Raw genomic sequence first — 17,390 nt, 5'->3', positions numbered from 1 at the left:
GAAGCACTTATGTCTGGCATGTTATAAGCCCAGCCACAGTGAGCTAGGATTCCCTTATTAGTGCAGGTTGTAGTTCTCCCTCCTTGGGTCCTACAGTGTGTTTTCTCTCCTAGTGATCCTTGTTAACTGCTACCTCATTGATGCTGATTGGCAGAGGATACTTTTGGATTTTTTGGGGGGATAGGCAGGAATACAGATTTAATATAGTTCAGGCTAGCTTGGATTTTGCAATCCTGCTGCCTCACAAGATCACAGAATGGGTATGGAATTCTAGGCAGGCACTATCATGCCTTGCTTTTATTTTTGAGTCATTGTTCCAAAAGATGGTTTTACTGTAAGGGCTATATTCCCTGCAAATTTTCTCCCCTTCATCCTTCCTGCTCCTTGTCAAGCTTTTCTCCTTGTCATATGATAAGGAGAGTACATGTAGTGGGGACCCCTCAGCCAGCTAGAGGGATTTCTTAGAAGTCTGAGAATGGAGCGGTGTGGATGTCTGCGCTGAGATCTAAGCTGCAGAATCTGGAGCTAAGAGGCCCTGTTCAGTGTTGTTCCTGTAGCTGAGGACTGACTTTCAGTGGGTGCAGTCCACTTCCCAATTCAGCCCTGGCTCCTAATGTTCCCCCTTTCCCCTCCTGGTTATTTGGGTCAATCATTCAGCATATTCATGGCCATACTACATTGGATTATCTTTTAAAAATTAGGAAAGAGCTGGGCAGTGTGATGTACACCTTTAATACTAGCACTGGGGAGGCAGAGGCCAGCCTGTTCTCCAGAGTAAGTTCCAGGATAGTCAGGGCTGCATAGAGAAACCCTACCTTGAAAAACACACAAACAAATAAAAAAGGAGACCTGAAAGGCTTATCCTTTTCAGCAGGGTTCAGATGATCACAGTAGCTGATGCTGAAGGGGCACAGGGAGGTGTATGTGCTTAGCTCTTTAGACTTCAAGCCCACAAAGGGAAACTAGCTTAGAACTCATGACATTGGAAGGAGCCATAAGAAATCATCTCTGCCACATTGTGTAAAATGAGGAGTTTGAGACTCAGGGAAGACACAGTTTGCCCAAGGCCATAAGGCGGTAACAAGGTTGGAACTGGAAGGCTGGTTGTCTGGCTGTATTCCGTGCTCTAGCCCACGGTCTTACATCGTGTTTTTCTCATCTTTTCTGCAATAGCATAGTCAGAACTGTCCTACTGCCTTATATTTTAGTTGAGCACATTCCCACCAGAGGCTAACACGGAGTCATTATGCCTCCTCTACACCTTCTTATATTTAACACTTTATTGTTATTTTCTAGGGTGTCAGATGCCTGATACATTCAACTCATGGTTTCTTATAACCCTGCTTCATGTCTGGTAAGTGAGCCATTTTGACTGATATCACCTAATGTGTGTGTATGTGTGTGTGTGTGTGTGTGTGTGTGTGTAAGGTACAGTTTTCCTTGAGTCTTGATTATATGAAGTGGCACTTGTTTAAGCATGAAAACCTGCTTCTTTCATTCTCAAAACTGGTGCCTTGAAGCACATTTTTATTAAAGGTCACAGCATAAACCCCAAAAGAAACTAATATTTGTAATATTTTTTTTTCAAAGAACACCTAACCCCATGAATAATGCTATCGGTATCTCTAAGAGACTCTCTGAGGTTGGGTGGAAAAGTTCTCCCTCTTGGCTGTTTTAGGAAAGCTCACATTTACGTAAAAGTGGTTTGAATTGTGAGAATCCGTGGTCATTTCCATCTCTAGTCATCAGAAACCTATAACAAATTATACCACTGACATTTATGCCTGTGCCTCTAAGTGTGTGTGCAGGTTAGAGTCAAGCCAGATTTGTTGCATATGAAAATATTTAACACCTTAAACAGTATATTTTTTTCTTCAGCTGTGAAGTAGTCTAAAAAAAATCCATTTTTCATCTACTGTTATACAGCATTAAAGGTCAAAGGGGGGTATAGGAGTCACTGAAGCGGGGGCTGGGGGAGCTGCCAGCTCTTGGGAAGTAAACTCCGGAGAACTGGAGTTTACTACATTCACTATAGTGAGTAGTTCAAGGAACGTGGGGAATGGCTGCCCGTCAAAGGATCCTTGTTTGAGACTGTCTTTAGCTGAGCTTTGCATCACAGGCCTGGCTACTATATAAAGATGTTTTAGTTATGATCACCTCTGAAGCGTTTCTTCTTCCAAATTCACATCATCACTGAGTTTGGCTAAGGAGCCTGAAGGGGCAATTTATTTTATGGATTTTTTTAAACCCTCTAAACCATTAGTTTATAGAAGGTACACTATGTCCTGGGCACTTTGCTGGGAACTAGGGCTACTTCTCAAGAAGCCCAGTTTTAGAGAGGGAAATAGGACACATAAATGGCCAGTTATAAACAGGGATGCTAAGTTCTGGATATATGTAAATGGCACTTATAGGATTGAATAGGACACTCCAAGTGTTGAAACCCTTCCTAGTTCTCTTCTCTGAGATATGTACTGTGGCTTCTTGTCAGGAGCTGAGAAGGCACAGTCTGCCTTTGGTGTCCATGGTGGAGGTTAAGGAGAGGGTACAGGGAGGGAAACTGGATACGTTGAGAAGAAAACTACTTTTTTTTAAGAGCTGAGGACTGTATGGTAGAATTACTCATTGGAAAGGTGGGAGGGTTGAGAGAAGGCTAAGCTGTTCCCAGAGGAGCTCAAAGATAATATTCAGAGCCTGTATGAAAGACTCTTTTTTGCCCATATAGCTAGAGGTATCAGAGTGGTGGAGGGCGTGGATGGCAAAATAAAATATATAATCCCCGTAACCACATCCCAAGGTCAATACCTGACTAATAGCAGTGGGAAGAGCCTTGAAATTATTTGTATTTCTTTAGACTTTCCAAAATGTCTTTTCTTGCTGAAGTTAAATTTTCAGAGGAATGGGTGGACCACCAGCAGCTAAATGAGGAGTGGGGTGGACCATCAGCAGCTAAGTAGAAGAGGGGATCATTTGTTCTTTGTCTTTCTCCAAACCCACCATCCATCCCTCCCTCCCTCCCTCCCTCCCTCCCTCCCTCCCTCCCTCCCTCCCTCCCTCCCTCCTCTCCCTCCTTCTCTTTCTTTCTTTCTTTCTTTCTTTCTTTCTTTCTTTCTTTCTTTCTTTCTTTCTTTCTTTCTTTCTTTCAGTTTTCTGAGACACAGACTCTCTGTGAAGCCTTGGGTGTCCTGGAATTCTCTTTGTAGATATTATAGTCTAGACGAGTCTCAAACTCACAGAGATCCGCCTGCCTCTGCCTCCCGAGTGCTGGGATTAAAGGTGTGCGCCACCACTGCCTCGTCTCTTCTTGCTCTTAATTGCCATGATCTATATAGGTTTTGGCAGAACCTCTCAGAGCTTTTCTGTTTGAATCAGAAAATCCGTGTCAAGGACCTGCTGAGTGTTTGGGACCATGTGGTGCTGGAGAGAAGGCTGGGATACAGTGCACACACTCAAGAAACTGTGGTGGGAAAGGACACTGAGCGCTATTGTCTATAATAGGTGCTAATGAAATGTTTGGCTCACAGCCCAAAGAGGTGCTGTGGAAGGCAGCACAAAGGTAGAAGTAAAGTCTGAATTCAGTGGCAGGGGTGAGAGCAGCGCTGCACAGAGCTAATGTCTGAGCACTGTCGTGAGGTAAGTAAAATGACGCTGCAGAAAGAGAGGCCACTTCCCACTGAAGAGCAGCGGGAGGGAAGGACCGCACCTGCGGGGTACTTGAGGGCAGCCAGTTGGCTGATTGTTTGGGGCAGGTTCCTGGAAGAACGTAGGCAAAGGGTCCGAGAAAACTGGTTTTTGAGGGGGAAAAAAAAGGCCAGGTGGTGGTGGCAGCAACGGCAGCACACGCCTTTAATCCCAGCATTCTCGGGAAGTGGAGGCAGGCAGATCTCTGTGCCCTGGTCTATAGAGTGAGTTCCAGGACAGCCAAGGCTACACAGAGAAACCCTATCTACAGAAATGAGAACAAAAAGCAAACAAACAAACAAAGTAGTTTTGGGCCCAGTTATGCAGCGATCTTCCCAGAATTGGGGAATTCCCTTTCCTAAGGGGTAAAAACAGCTGGAAGAGGAATGATCTACCCCAAATCTATAGAAAAGTCAGGTTCTTCTAGTCCTGCTCTCTTAGCCTGAAGATCCAAGAGTAAACTGAGGGGCAGCCAAATTCCAATTTAGAGATCGCAGTAAGCTGAGCCACTGGAGGAATACAAACTGAAACACCTCTTGGAGCGAAAACAGAGGAGGCAAGGAAGCAGTCATAAAGACAGACAAAACAAAACCAAGACAGACTCCTAGGAAATGAAAGTGCCCTGATGATAGACTTTCCAGAATGTTTGCCTGGGTCCCATAGGTAATGGATCCTTATTAGTAGTTGGGATAGGAAGAGGATACTGAGCAATCCTGTATGCTCTCTGATGATGTTATACTTCTCCTGTCTGCTCTTCTGGTTCCATAGTTTTTCAGTGGGTTGAGATTTAAGATCACATACCCCTTCTGTTCCTAGAAGACCTCTGTTAGCTGTATATTCAGTGAGCTCACAGTGGCACTGACTGCATCCATTGTCTCTGCTGCACAAGATCGTTATTGACTGTAGCTGCTGAAAAAGATGCTGTTGGAAATACCCAGCATTCCTACACTGACTTGGTAAAGCAGTCTTCCTAATTTTCCTTATCCCAGCCATCCATTGTGAGTCCATTCAGGTACCTGTGCCAGAAACCCGGGAGTTCCTTTTGATATGTCCTTCATTTGCGTAACCTGGTCAGGCAGTTATTAGTTACCTAGCTCAAACTCTTGACCCTGAGCTAACAGAAATAAATTAATTTTACTTTGTAACCCAGTGTGCATTCTTGTAGTATTGGATGCATATATTAAATAAGCCTTGTTGTCTATTTGAACTAATTTTAACAGAAGTTTGAAGGTTTCTCCCACTGAATGGATTTCACTAGGGTGCAACCAACAGTCCCTGGATCCCCACCTTGGCTCTCAAGTTTCTTAGCGTGCTGTTGATGTTCTGTAAGATTCAGCCAGTAGTAAAGATGCTTTTACTACTGCTGTCTGCTCCCATTCTGTGGAGTCTTAGGTATTTATCATTCTTACAGCTGGACAAATCTTATTCTTTCCTCAGTATTTGATTAAGCATTATTGTCACCATAAGCTTTCCCTTCCCTCTGAAGGCAGTTCTGTGGCCCTTTGGTATTTCTTTCCTTTTAAAATCTAACTGATACATAAAAATATAAAAATTATACATATTAATGGAGTGCTGTGTAATATTTCAATACATACATATGTACATTATATAATTTGTGTTTGTGTCTGCCTACATGTGCTTTTATGTGCAGAGATCAAAGGAGAGTGAGTGTTGGATCTCCTTCTTTATCCCTCTTTGTCTTAACAATATTGTAGTAACTGGTGGTTTGAAAGAAAACAATTCCCAAAAGGAGTGGCACTCTTAGGAAATATGGTTTTGTTGGAATAGGTGTGGTCTTGTTGGAGGAAATGTGTCACTGTGGGGGTGGGCTTTGAGGTCTCATATACTCAAGTTATGCCCAGTGTCTGAGACCACTTCCTGTTGCCTGCCTATCAAGATGTAGAATTCTCCAGAACCATGTCTGCCAGCACGCCACCATGATTCTAACTACCATGTTCCCCGCCATGATGATAATGAACTAAACCTTTGAAACTGTAAGCTGTTACCTCAACTAAATGTTTTCATTTATAAGAGTTGTCGTGGTCATGGTTTCTTCTCACAGCAATAGAAACCCTAACTAAATGAGACATTGGTACAGGAGTGGGGTACTGTTGTGATGGGGAGGCCATGTTTTTATTTGGAGGAATTTGGACTTTGGGAGTCTGGGCTAGAAAAGCAGTGGATGCTTTAAGTGCTTCATAATGGGCCATGGGACACAATGATGCTGAGTGTCGTCTGATGAACTATGGCAGGGCTGGCTCAAGAGGCTTCAGAGAAGAATTGTAGTGTGTTGCCTAGATCATTCTTGTGGTATTTTGGGGAAGAATGTGGCTGCTTTATGCCCTTGTCTGAAAACTCTGCCTGAGGCTAAAGTGAAAAATTTGGATTAATTCCATTGGCAGAGGAAATCTCAAAACAGCCTAATACAGATTCTGGTGTGTTGTTACTAGTGTTAACTCTAATGAAGATTTATAATGAAAAGGAGCAAGCTGAGCGAGGAAAAAAATGTTTGAGGAGAAAAGGAGCACCAGAAAGTGGAGTGGAGCTGAGATACACAGATTAAGAAATGGAATAAAGAGAGTGGTGACCTCAGGGCAAGATCCCACCCAGCTAAATTTCCAACTTGTGAAAGGGAATTAGAGAAAAGCTTAAAGCAGGGTATGGTGGTGCATGCCCTTAATTCCAACATTCCAGAGGCAGAGGCAGGCAGATCTCTGATTTCGAGACCAGCCTGGTCTACAGAGAAAGTTCCAGAACAGCCAAGCATTGGTAGTGAAGGTAACCATTGAAAATGGACAGTTAGTGATGGTGTAATTGAGTTAGGGGCCATGTTCCAACCCAAGTAAGCAGCAGAATGTGGTAACTTCAGGCACATGGTTCTAGAGTTAGGATCGAAGACAAGGGCTAGCTATGGAATTTGCCTCTCAGACTAAGGACAGCTGCTGAGGCCAGGCTTGTGTCAGGCGTGTCCCTGAATGGAGGCCTAGAGAGGCCATTGTGTCAAGCTGTAAAGGTGAAACCGGGCTTGACTTGGATACCCCAAGATTTTGGAGATGTGAAAGCTGTGGGACACCTACTAAGGAGACCTGTTAACAGGGAGTAGAACCAGCCCAATAGGAAGAAGTGTGTTGCAGTCAGTAAAACTGAAAGGGGTTGGAGATCTGAAGGGCACTTTGACATCAGACATGGAGGTGCAGAGCTTGGAGTTTGCCCAACTGGTTTTCAGTCCTGGTTTGGTCCAGTATTTCCTCACTATGCTCCCTTCCCTATGTTTTAGAATGGTAATGTATATCCTGTGCCATTATATGTTGGAAGTATGTGATCTGCTTTTTTATTTTGAGAAGAGCCTTTGAACTTTAGACTTTTAAATAGTTGAAGACTGTTATAGATTATGGGGACTTTAGAAGTTGGACTGAATTCATTTTTGTTTTGTTTCTCGACACAGGGTTTCTCTGTGTAATAGTTCTGGATATCCTGGAAAACTCTCTCACTGAGATCTACCTGCCTCTGCCTCCCAAATGCTGGGATTAAAGACATGTGCTAGCAATGTCTGGCTTTTTTTTGTTTGTTTTGTTTTTGTTGACTGAATGCATTTTTGCATTATGATATGACTTCAAGCCTTTGGGAGCCAGGGAGTGGAATGTGGAGGTTTGAAAGAAAATGGCCACCAAAGGGAGTGGCACTATTGGAAGGTGTGACTTTGTTGGAGTTAGTGTCACTGTGAGGGTGGGCTTTAAGGTCTCATATACATATGCTCAAGCCACACCCAGTATCTGAGACCACCTCCTGTTGCCTGCCTATCAAGATGTAGAATTCTCCAGCACACATTTGCCTGCAAGCCACTGTGGTAATAGCCTAAACCTCTGAAGCTGTAAGTGGCCACATCATTAAATGTTTTTCTTTATAAGAGGTGCTGTGGTCATGGTGTCTCTTCACAGCAATAGAAACACTAAGACAACTAAGACAATAACTAAACTGGGTGGTGATGGTGCACACCTTTAATCCCAGAAAGGGGGGGGGGGGGCACGGGGGCCACGACAACTCAGAGGCAGGTGGATCTTTTGAGTTCAAAGCCAGCCTGGTCTACAGAACAAGTTCTAGGACAGCTAGGGCTATGCAGAGAAACCCTGTCTGTGTAAACAACAACCAAGTCAAATCAATATTATTATTTATATATATGTGTGTCTGTACATGGTGTTAACCATTGAACCATCTTTCTAGTCCCAAACTCTCCTCCTGCCCCCCATCATTTTGTAATGTTTAAACTAAATTCAAGTTATAAATCTTGTTGTTGGTTATTTCATTGTAAATTTTTTGAAATTCTGTAACTCAAGTCATCTGCAAGATCTGTATCTGTATGCACTCTTAAATGCCAAGCCCACGCGCGCGCGCACGCGCGCGCACACACACACACACACACACACACACACACAGAGGAAATCTCATCCTTAGCCATACTGTGTAAGTGGATGAGAGGACTACTTCTTGGATTGAAGGATGTGGGAATGGCCTGGTTACTTCTTACCTGTATAACATGCCTGCAGAAAAGGAACCTGAAGGTAGCTTTGTGGGAACCCAGAAGCCAGTTTTAAAAGCCACGTATCTAGTTCAGTTCCCTCAGTCTTACACAGAGAGAGGTGGTTTTGGTGATTTTTTTTTATGATATTTGTCATAGATCACTTCATGTTCCACATCAGCAGTGGAGGATCGGAGGCAAAGTCAAAGCTGACTTTGTTAGCTGTTCATCCCTTAGTGTCCCCAGGGGATGGGGTCTCTTCCTCTGAATGTGCATAGCAATAGAAAGCACTTATTGATTGCCAGCTATAAAGTGAGCATTGCCTTTCTTGGCATGCACTGTCTGTGTCCTGGTAAGCCCTGGAAATGTAGATGGTTAAGGACAGCAATTGTTGGCCTTCTGGGGTCCAGAGCCAGAGGATGGCTTGAACAGTGAGGAGGGGAAGAAGTAACTTGTAAAAAATCAAGTTCCAAGAGAGAAGGAGACTGAACATTAGAGAAGCCAGATAATAAGACTTGTAAAGAAGAGGAAGTGAATCTGTGGGAATGGGTTTGGAAAGCATTCTGTCTCCATCCCAGTGTGGCCAGGTAACTGCCCGGCAAGCGCTGGCAGCATTGGGAGGGGGCTCTTTAAAACCACCCAGCAGCTCTCATGTAACTGTAGGGCGTCCTGGCTCCTGCTGGGTTCCAGTAGCCTGAGACCTGCTATATACAGTATGGGCTGGCCATGTGCACAGCGTCTTTCTCTTGTCCCCAGCCAGAGTCTCTTGTTTTTCATTTTTGTTCAAACCAAAGGCCCATGCAGCTGCTTTTTATCAGCACACCTGACCTTTCGTGCCTTGGTACTTGCCAGCCGAGACCTTGATCTTTATAATGGATCTTAGTTATATGTTATGTGTTTAGTGAAGATGGTTTCAGGAAGCATTTTGCCACTGACAGTCTGGTGGCTCCTGTGCTCCCCCTAGAAGGCTTAGACTTCACAGGGAGGAAGTTTCAGAAACTAGGTAGACATGGTCCCAGGAAAGGGTCAGTGTGCCAGCTCACCAATAAATAAACCATTCATTAGCAATCTAAGGGACATCATCGTGGCTATGCTGGCCTGGCTTTCACGGCCTAAGCTGATGCTCATAAAGCAAACAAGCTCTAGGAAAGTTCCACTTGAGATTCCTTCATAGCAGCCAGGGTGACAGACCTCACATGCCCACTGATACTGAATTTAGAATCGGAGCCCCTTAAAAGCAGCTTATGTGGTCAAACATGGCTGAGTGATGCAGGCTGCCCAAATGTGGCAGGAAGTCAGCAAGAATCCTGCCCTCTAGACAGATGCTGAGAAGAGCTGTGGCCTTGCTCCGTGACTTGAGGAGAGGAGAGGCTCTTGTTGCTTTTGACTGTGCAGACAGGGATGTCGTCATGGCGGGAAGAGGCCATCACTGAATTGAAGAACTAATTTAGAGACACTGACTTGGGGAAAGCTCTAGCTATGTCTCAGCTCATCTGTTTTCGGCTGTGCCACCTTAAGTTACTTAAGCACCTTGGCTTTCTGTGAAATGCAGAGAGCTGTACCAGATACATAAATAAAGGAAGGTGATGGGCCCAGATGCATCAAGTCTTCTATTGCAGAACTTATCAAGTAGCATGAGGCAGTCAGTGTCTTTAGTCCTTTATCCAGATTCCTCCTCAGTGAGCTTTTCCTCCTTTGCTGTCTCTGGGTTGGCCTTTTACAGAGACAGGGAGCCATCAGGAAGACTTGAGCACTCTTTTTTTCTTTGCTTTGCTAGCTGGGTTGTTTGCCTTCCTTATATGTAAAAAAGATCAGGATTATTTATGAGCCACTGGAATCACTGAGAGACAGGATAGTGCTGAGGCTTAAAACCTCAATAATAAATTGTGGGTTTAAGGACATCAGCGACTGTGGGAGGAGTACGTGGAATCTCTGTAGAGCAGAACAGTTCACACTCGGCTCAGCCTGTGCACAGTAGATGCTCATGGGGACTCGTGAAGCACGTGATTAAGTAATGCAAGAATTTTAATTATTAAGAATGTTTTCTTTGCATTCATAAGGATAATTTTTGTTTTAGTCTGTAAGCTTTCCTTCCCCAAAGAGCCCTTTCCAACCTTTAACTTAAGATCTGGGTGTGATGTACGGGCTATAATCCTAGCACTTTGGAAGTAGAAGCAGAGGATCAAGAAATTCAAGACTAGCCCGAGCTGTATAAAACCCTGTCTAGGGGGCTGGAGAGATGGCTCAGAGGTTAAGAGCACTGACTGCTCTTCCAGAGGTCCTGAGTTCAATTCCCAGCAACCACATGGTGGCTCACAACATTGACTGCTCTTCCAGAGGTCCTGAGTTCAATTCCCAGCAACCACATGGTGGCTCACAACCATCTGTAACGAGATTGGTGCCCTCTTCTGGCCTGTGGACATACATGCAGACAGAACACTGGATGCATAATAAATAAATAAATCTTAAAAAAAAACCCTGTCTAAAAAACAGGGTGATACTGGCAGCGGTGGCACACGCCTTTATTCTCATCCCTTGGGAGGCAGAAGCAGGTAGATCTCTGTGAGTTAAAGGCTAGCCTGGTCTACAGAGTGAGTTCCAGAACAGCCAGGGCTACACAGAGGAGTCCTATCTCAAAAAACCAAACCAAACCAAACCAACAAAAACCCTGTCTGGAAAAAAAGTAAAAGAAAGAAAAAAATAGATGAGCATTTAGTATGAGGAGTACATTCACAGGTTGGAGTTGCGCTGTTGGGTTCTTTTGTGTAAACTTAGTATTCTGGAAGTTGACTAGCTCATAATGACTCATATTGTACAGTCTGGGTGTAACACATTAGCTTTGTGTTATATTAGGTCCTAGAATCATCTAGTCTTTTTTTTTTTTTTTTTTCCCCGAGACAGGGTTTCTCTGTGGCTTTGGAGGCTGTCCTGGAACTAGCTCTTGTAGACCAGGCTGGCCTCGAACTCACAGAGATCCACCTGCCTCTGCCTCCCGAGTGCTGGGATTAAAGGCGTGCGCCACCAACGCCTGACCCATCTAGTCTTTTAGATGAGCCATTTTGAATTTGTTTTGTTAATTTTGCTTTTACTTTCCAAATTGTATTTTTGTCTTTGAACCTCACTTGGTAGTTTTATTCTGTTCTGTTTACCATTAATTGGTTTCTTTGGAGTGGGGGTAGGGGGTTCATCTCCTTTTTGCTTTTTGAGACATGGTTTTTCCCTGTGTATCCTAGGCTGCCCTCAAATTTAATTAGTGTCTTTTTTCAACCAGTCTCTCCAGTGCTGGAGTTACAGGCTTGGCAACATCATACCTGGGTATGTATTTATCTTTAGTACAATTTAGTTTCTTCTTTTCCAAGAGTGGTTTTTGTTTTTATCAAAAGGCTTGTATCAGTTTAGGCATCTTTCCCTTCCAATGTGCTTTTTTTCCGTTTGGATTTTAGATTTTTATTTTTACTTAGGTATAAAGTGTGTGTGTGTGTGTGTGTGTGTGTGTGTGTGTGTGTGTGTGTGTGTGTGCTCGCGCGTGCACATGTGTACATATGCCCAGAGGCCAGAGATATTGTATCCCCTGGAACTGGAGTTAGAGGAGGTTGTGAGCCACCTGACATGGGTGTTGGAACTTAACCTTTGTCCTCTAGAAGAGCACACTGAAGACTGTGCTTGTTACCTCAGAGCCATCATCTCTCCTCTCCCCCAATATGCTTTTTCTTTAAAAAATTTATGTGTATAAATGTATTGCCTGTGTTCATATATATGTGTGGGTACCATCACATGTGTATCTGTCTTCAGAGGTAAAAAGAGAGCATTGGATCCCCTGGAACGAGAGTTCTATGTGATTGTGAGCCACCCTATGGGTGCTGAGACTCAACTCAGGTCCTCTGCAAGAGCAGCCAGTGTGCTTAACCACTGAGCCATCTCACCAGTCCCCAATATGCTTTTCCTAATGTGATGCTAGTTTTAAAACTTAAAAGTATTAAAGTGAATATTAAAGGGAAAATTAAGTCAGTAGATTCTGGAGGGCTTGTTCTGGTCAGTGAAGGAAGCAAACAAATTTGCCCCAGTATAATTCTAGGTGCAGGTCTCACTGTTGACATTAGGTTTGTAACTTTGGAGGAATTACTGTTCTAAAGTTTTTTTTTTTCTTAAAATCGCTTAAACTCCTCCCTCCCCCAGGATAGGGTTTCTCTGTGTAGCTCTGGCTGTCCTGGAACTTGCTTTGTAGATCAGGCTGGCCTTGAGCTCACAGAGATCCATCTGCCTCTGCCTCCCAAATATTGGGATTAAAGGTGTGCGCCACCACCGCCCAGCTAAAAAGTATTCTTACTTTAAGTGTATGCATGTTTTGCCTACATGTGTGTCTGTGCACCATGTGCATGCCTGGTACCCCTGGAGGTCAGAAGAGGACATCTGATACCCTGAGACTGAAGTTATAGATGGTTCTGAGTTAACATGTGGTGCTGGGAATCAAACCCAGGTCCTCTTAGAACAAGTGCTTTTAACTGCTGTATGTGACAGTAGGAACATCAGAGTTGCAGAGGCTGAGACAGGAGGATCATTGTCGTGTGTGTGTGTGTGTGTGTGTGTGTGTGTGTGTGTGTGTGTGTGTGTGTGTGTGTGTGTGTGTGTGTGTGAAAGTCTCATACTTCTGCCAGACTGCTCTGGATGTTGTACTGCATGGGCTAGGAGTCCAGTGAGTTTCCAGGGATTCTCCTCTTCGCTTCTCACTGTCAGAGTAATGTGTATAGATGTTACCATGGTGAAGAAAGGAAAAGCTACTGCCATGTATAGAAAGGAAGACTTGGACACTGAAACTGTGTGTGTTTAAATTATATGGAAGGACTCCCAAGGAATTAGTTGCTGCTGGAAGAAGACTGCTTGGAAAGGGGTAGGAAGGTGTCTTCCTTTTCATTCCGTGTATTATCTGTTCAGAGCAGTTACTATGCAGGGGAAGAAACAGAACTGAATATGAGTGAACTTCAAGGTAGCACCCTACCTTGAAAGAGCTGACCTTAAACTGCTCGTTGGACATCCCAGGCAGCTCCCTGTTTTATGACATGGGCATGGTCTTCAGCTCTGCTTTTTTTTTCTTTTAAGAGAGTAAGTACAAAAGTTCTTTACAATGATACTTTTCTTCTGTTCTTAACTTCTTACGGAGTTTGATTCATGAACTCAGGGCACATTGATGAACTTTTAGTTAGCGCTAGTGGCTGGAAGGCCCTGTGGTCTGAATCTTGCATTTCCCTGACAACACAGGAACCTTCAGCACATACGCTGAGAGGAAAACTGATTCTTGGTCTTCTAAGGAGATATTTGCTGTTGATTTTTATATCACAAAGTGCTTTGTACTGGTCACATATCCACTGAACTAATTTGATGCAGTGTTTTAGGAGTACTTTGAACTTTCTCTTCTTTTGTTGATAGCCTTCAATACTAAACTATTAGGAGCACCAAAGTCTGATATAGGTTTATAACAAATGTCACTGTTTACATGTCTCTCAAAAGGCAGGACAGCCTTGTATTTTCAGACCGGACCAAGACCTTGGTTCCACAAAGAAAGACTTCCTCCACTTGGTCGCTTCCCGACCTTGGTGATGTTGGTGTTTAATTGCGGCCTAAGGCTGGGAGTGAGAGCTAACATCTCAGTGACTCTTCTACTCTGAGTGCCAACGTGGTAATCTCCTCACATCTTTTTCTCCCAGGGTCTCTCGGTTGACTGCTTAGCCTAGAGAGGTTCAGACTTTCCTCAGCACGGCATTACAGAGCCACTTAGGATGCCCCTGGCTTCACTTTCCTCCTTCTCACACCCCACCCTGCCACATATTTAGGCGTTCGTTGTTCCTTTGACATGTGCTGACTCCTCATGGCCCTGGCTTTGCTCTCCATCTCTGTCTTTTGGAAAGGCTTCTCGCCTTTTGTTGGGTCTTCAGCCATTTCAGCCCATCATTTCAAGCCCCAAGCTTGTTCAGATCCCATTCACCCCAAAGTGTTCTTTCAAACTCCAGTGCATAGTGTTTTGAGATGCTTCCTTTTTTTTTTTAACACGTGTTTACTTATTTCTTTGTCATGTGTATGTATATATGTGTGCATATGTGCCATCCGTGTGTAGTTCAGAGGACTCGTGTAGTTCAGAGGACAGCTCTTGGGAATCAATTCTCTTCTTCTGCCATGTGGGTTTGAGGGAGTCAGGCTTGGCAGTAAGTGCCCTAACCCACTGAGCTATTTTATCAGAACTTTTTCTGTAGTTTGTAAGTGCCTTGTTTGGTTTCTCCTAGGAGACACACGGCTTGAAAGCTGAGCTCATGTATTTGCCATCACTGTAAGACCTTGTCATTCTACCATTACTGACATGCAGTAGGAGCTCAGTTTCTGTTCATTGAGTAAATTGTCAGTCAGCATGAGAGTACCTTCATTTTGTATTACCTTTTTAGCCCAGATGACCATTGAGCTAACCATTATCTTATAATGGCCATAGAACAAGCTGTGCTGTGAAACCCCAAACAACACCTCATCTCATGTTGATATAGTTACAAAGTTTATGGTCTGAAAAAAATCTGTGCCTTTTAAACCCCAGAGGGCAGGTGTGTTAACAGAATTTTCAAATAAATGAAGAGTTCCATTACCTCACCATTGCTGTTGATGAATTGGCCTCCTATGACACTTAAGCATCAAAACACATTGCGTGTTTTCAGGTGAGAGGCTGACAAGAACAATTTGATTAAATTTTAGAAAAGTCTTATGAAGAAAGTGCTGTTGAACTTTCCTCAGTGCATTTCTACTTTGAAATATGCTATCTATTGTGTATTATCTTCCAGTCTTCATTGTTGTCTCAAAGTCTTATATTTTGGGTACTAACTGGGTTCAGAGGCTAAAAGTTAGAATGAAAATACCAACAAATCCACTTGAGATCAGTAGTGAACCTTTAGTCAGAAAGCAGCATGCTCAGGGTCTGGAGATGCTCTGTGGTTAAGGGAAGTACTACCTGTGGTCCAGAGATGCTCAGCGGTTAGGGAAGGTACTGCTCGGGGTCCGGGGGATGCTCGGTGGTTACAGGAGGAACTGCTCGGGGTCCAGAGATGCTCGGTGGTTACAGGAGGAACTGCTCGGGGTCTGGGGATGCTCGGTGGTTACGGGAGGCACTACTTTTACAAAGGACCTGAATTTGGTTCCCAGAACTTAACTTGGGCTGCTCACAACTGCTTATAAATAACAATGAAAAAGCTTCATGTTCACAAAACACCTGTTCTCCTTATGCAAACAGGTTAGTTTTCTGCGTTTTGAAGTTGTCCATCCAGTTACTTAAATCTTCAGGTACTCGCTGCTGGATGGGCCTCCAGAATTGGGTGGCAAGTGCCTTTTCCTGCTGAGCCGCCTTGCCAGCCTGCTCGCTCATCTTTTTTCTCTTCCTCATCTTCATTTTATTTTTAATTGGCCCATTATTATACATATTTATAAATTATACCATATTTTGACACATGTAAACATTGTGTTATAATCAAACCAGGGTCATTATCATACCCATCATCTCATATTCTGTGGAGTGAAAAATATTTAAAATCCTCTCTTCTAGCCATTTTCAAGCATATTACATTATTGTTATTATAGTCTCATTTCTGTGCAATAGAACAGAACTTTTTAATATGACTGTAACCTCAACTCTTCAGATAATGATGTTCAAAATTAGAATTAGTAGATGCTATTCCAAGCAGATTTAGAGTCTCACTTTGCACATTGAGAGAGCATATTTTAGTTATATCTAAAAGAACATTAATTCTTTTGACTTGCATTGTGTTGTATTACCTTCATTTTTAAAGGCTTTTTTACATCGGTAGGCGTGATTCATGTATTCTGGAGTTTTAGCCACTAGACTCAAGTACAGACCCCCCCCCCCATTCAGATTCTTGTAAAGGTGCAGCCCATTGAGACAGACTTGTGGGGATATTTTTGGTTCATGGTTGGGTCATGTAGCATATTTGATCTCTTGCCCAGCTTGTCATCTGCCCATTTGATAAGTATGTTTTCTTTTTCCAATTTAGTCATTCACAGAGATGTTGAGGCAAGTCAAATTGGAATCTTTCTATTGTTGGTGTGGATTTTTACAGAGGAGCATAGTGTCTTGCTCTGTAACTCAGGCTGGCCTTGAATTTGCAATTTTCTTGTCTCTACCTCCTGTGTACCTGTGCTTGATATTCTCTCTCTCTCTCTCTCTCTCTCTCTCTCTCTCTCTCTCTCTCTCTCTCTCTCTCTCTCTCTCTCTCTCTCCCTCTCCCTCTTCCTCCCTCTCCCTCCCTCTCCCTTTCTCTCCCTCTCCCTCCCTCTCTCCCTCTCTTTCTCCCCTCCCTCCCTCTGTCCCTCTTTTTTTTTTTTTTTTTTTTGGAAGCAGGATATATGTGGACCAGGCTGGCCTTTACAGAGACCCTCTGCTGGGACTAGAGGCAGATGCCACTACTTGTGACTAGTTTTCTTTTTAAAGGTTTATTTTTATTTATGTATATGTGTGTGGGTATCCAAGGAAGCCAGAAGAGGGTATGAGATCCCTTGGTGCTACAGTTACAGGCCACTGTGAACCACCTGATGTTGGTGCTAGAAACTGAACATGGGTTCACTGCGATAGCAGTACATGCATGCTACTAGGGGCAGTAAGGGAATGAAGAACAGACAACACATGTACAATGAAGCTGGGATCAGGCAGGCTTCTCCAATGCAATTGCTACCTCCGCAACCTGGAACCTTAGTGTGTTTATTAGGTATAGCACCAGGGAAGGGGTTAGCTAGTCTCAGTAGGAGGTCTCTATGGTTGAACTGTCTTAGGGTGTTCAGGAGGAAGAAGTTGCAGTTGCTAGTCTTTGTACAACACCAATAATCATCTATGCTTTGAGTCCCAAGAACAGCTTTGCCATTTCTCTTGAGCTTGGTTCATACGGTTAACAGCTTTGCCAATACTCTCATGGGTCTGTGGCTTTGGGTATTCTGGAGATGTGACCATTCCTGTGTCAAAATGTACTACCGGGCCATCTCCCAAGCACCCTTTTAGTTTATTTTAATGGGTTTATTTTGTATGGAGATAGAATTGTCAATTTAGATAATTGTAGCATTCTGAAATTGTAGCAGGGATTGTCTTTCAGCTGACTAGTCGGTTGCAGTCACTTAATATCTAGTTCAAGACACTAGAAATTAGTATGGTCATAGAATA

The 17,390-nt window shown here is 43.5% G+C and overlaps 1 protein-coding gene across 3 annotated transcripts in view; it reads left to right on the top strand.

Moving 5' to 3' along the window:
- LOC101842565 (ubiquinol-cytochrome-c reductase complex assembly factor 1) overlaps positions 1 to 17,390 on the top strand; it is an 87,752-nt gene that overhangs the window by 28,470 nt on the left and 41,892 nt on the right. For all 3 annotated transcript variants that reach the window (XM_021235637.2, XM_005084627.4, XM_040732698.1), the window contains one exon: positions 1,297 to 1,354. In XM_021235637.2, coding sequence (XP_021091296.1) covers positions 1,297 to 1,354 — 58 coding nt within the window. The remainder of the gene's footprint in view (positions 1 to 1,296; positions 1,355 to 17,390) is intronic.

This window comes from Mesocricetus auratus, unplaced genomic scaffold, assembly GCF_017639785.1.
Source record: "Mesocricetus auratus isolate SY011 unplaced genomic scaffold, BCM_Maur_2.0 Super-Scaffold_100028, whole genome shotgun sequence".
NCBI classification, from domain to species: Eukaryota; Metazoa; Chordata; class Mammalia; order Rodentia; family Cricetidae; genus Mesocricetus; species Mesocricetus auratus.
Note: the sequence above shows the minus strand (reverse complement) of the source record. Positions and strands in the feature narration are given on the sequence as shown.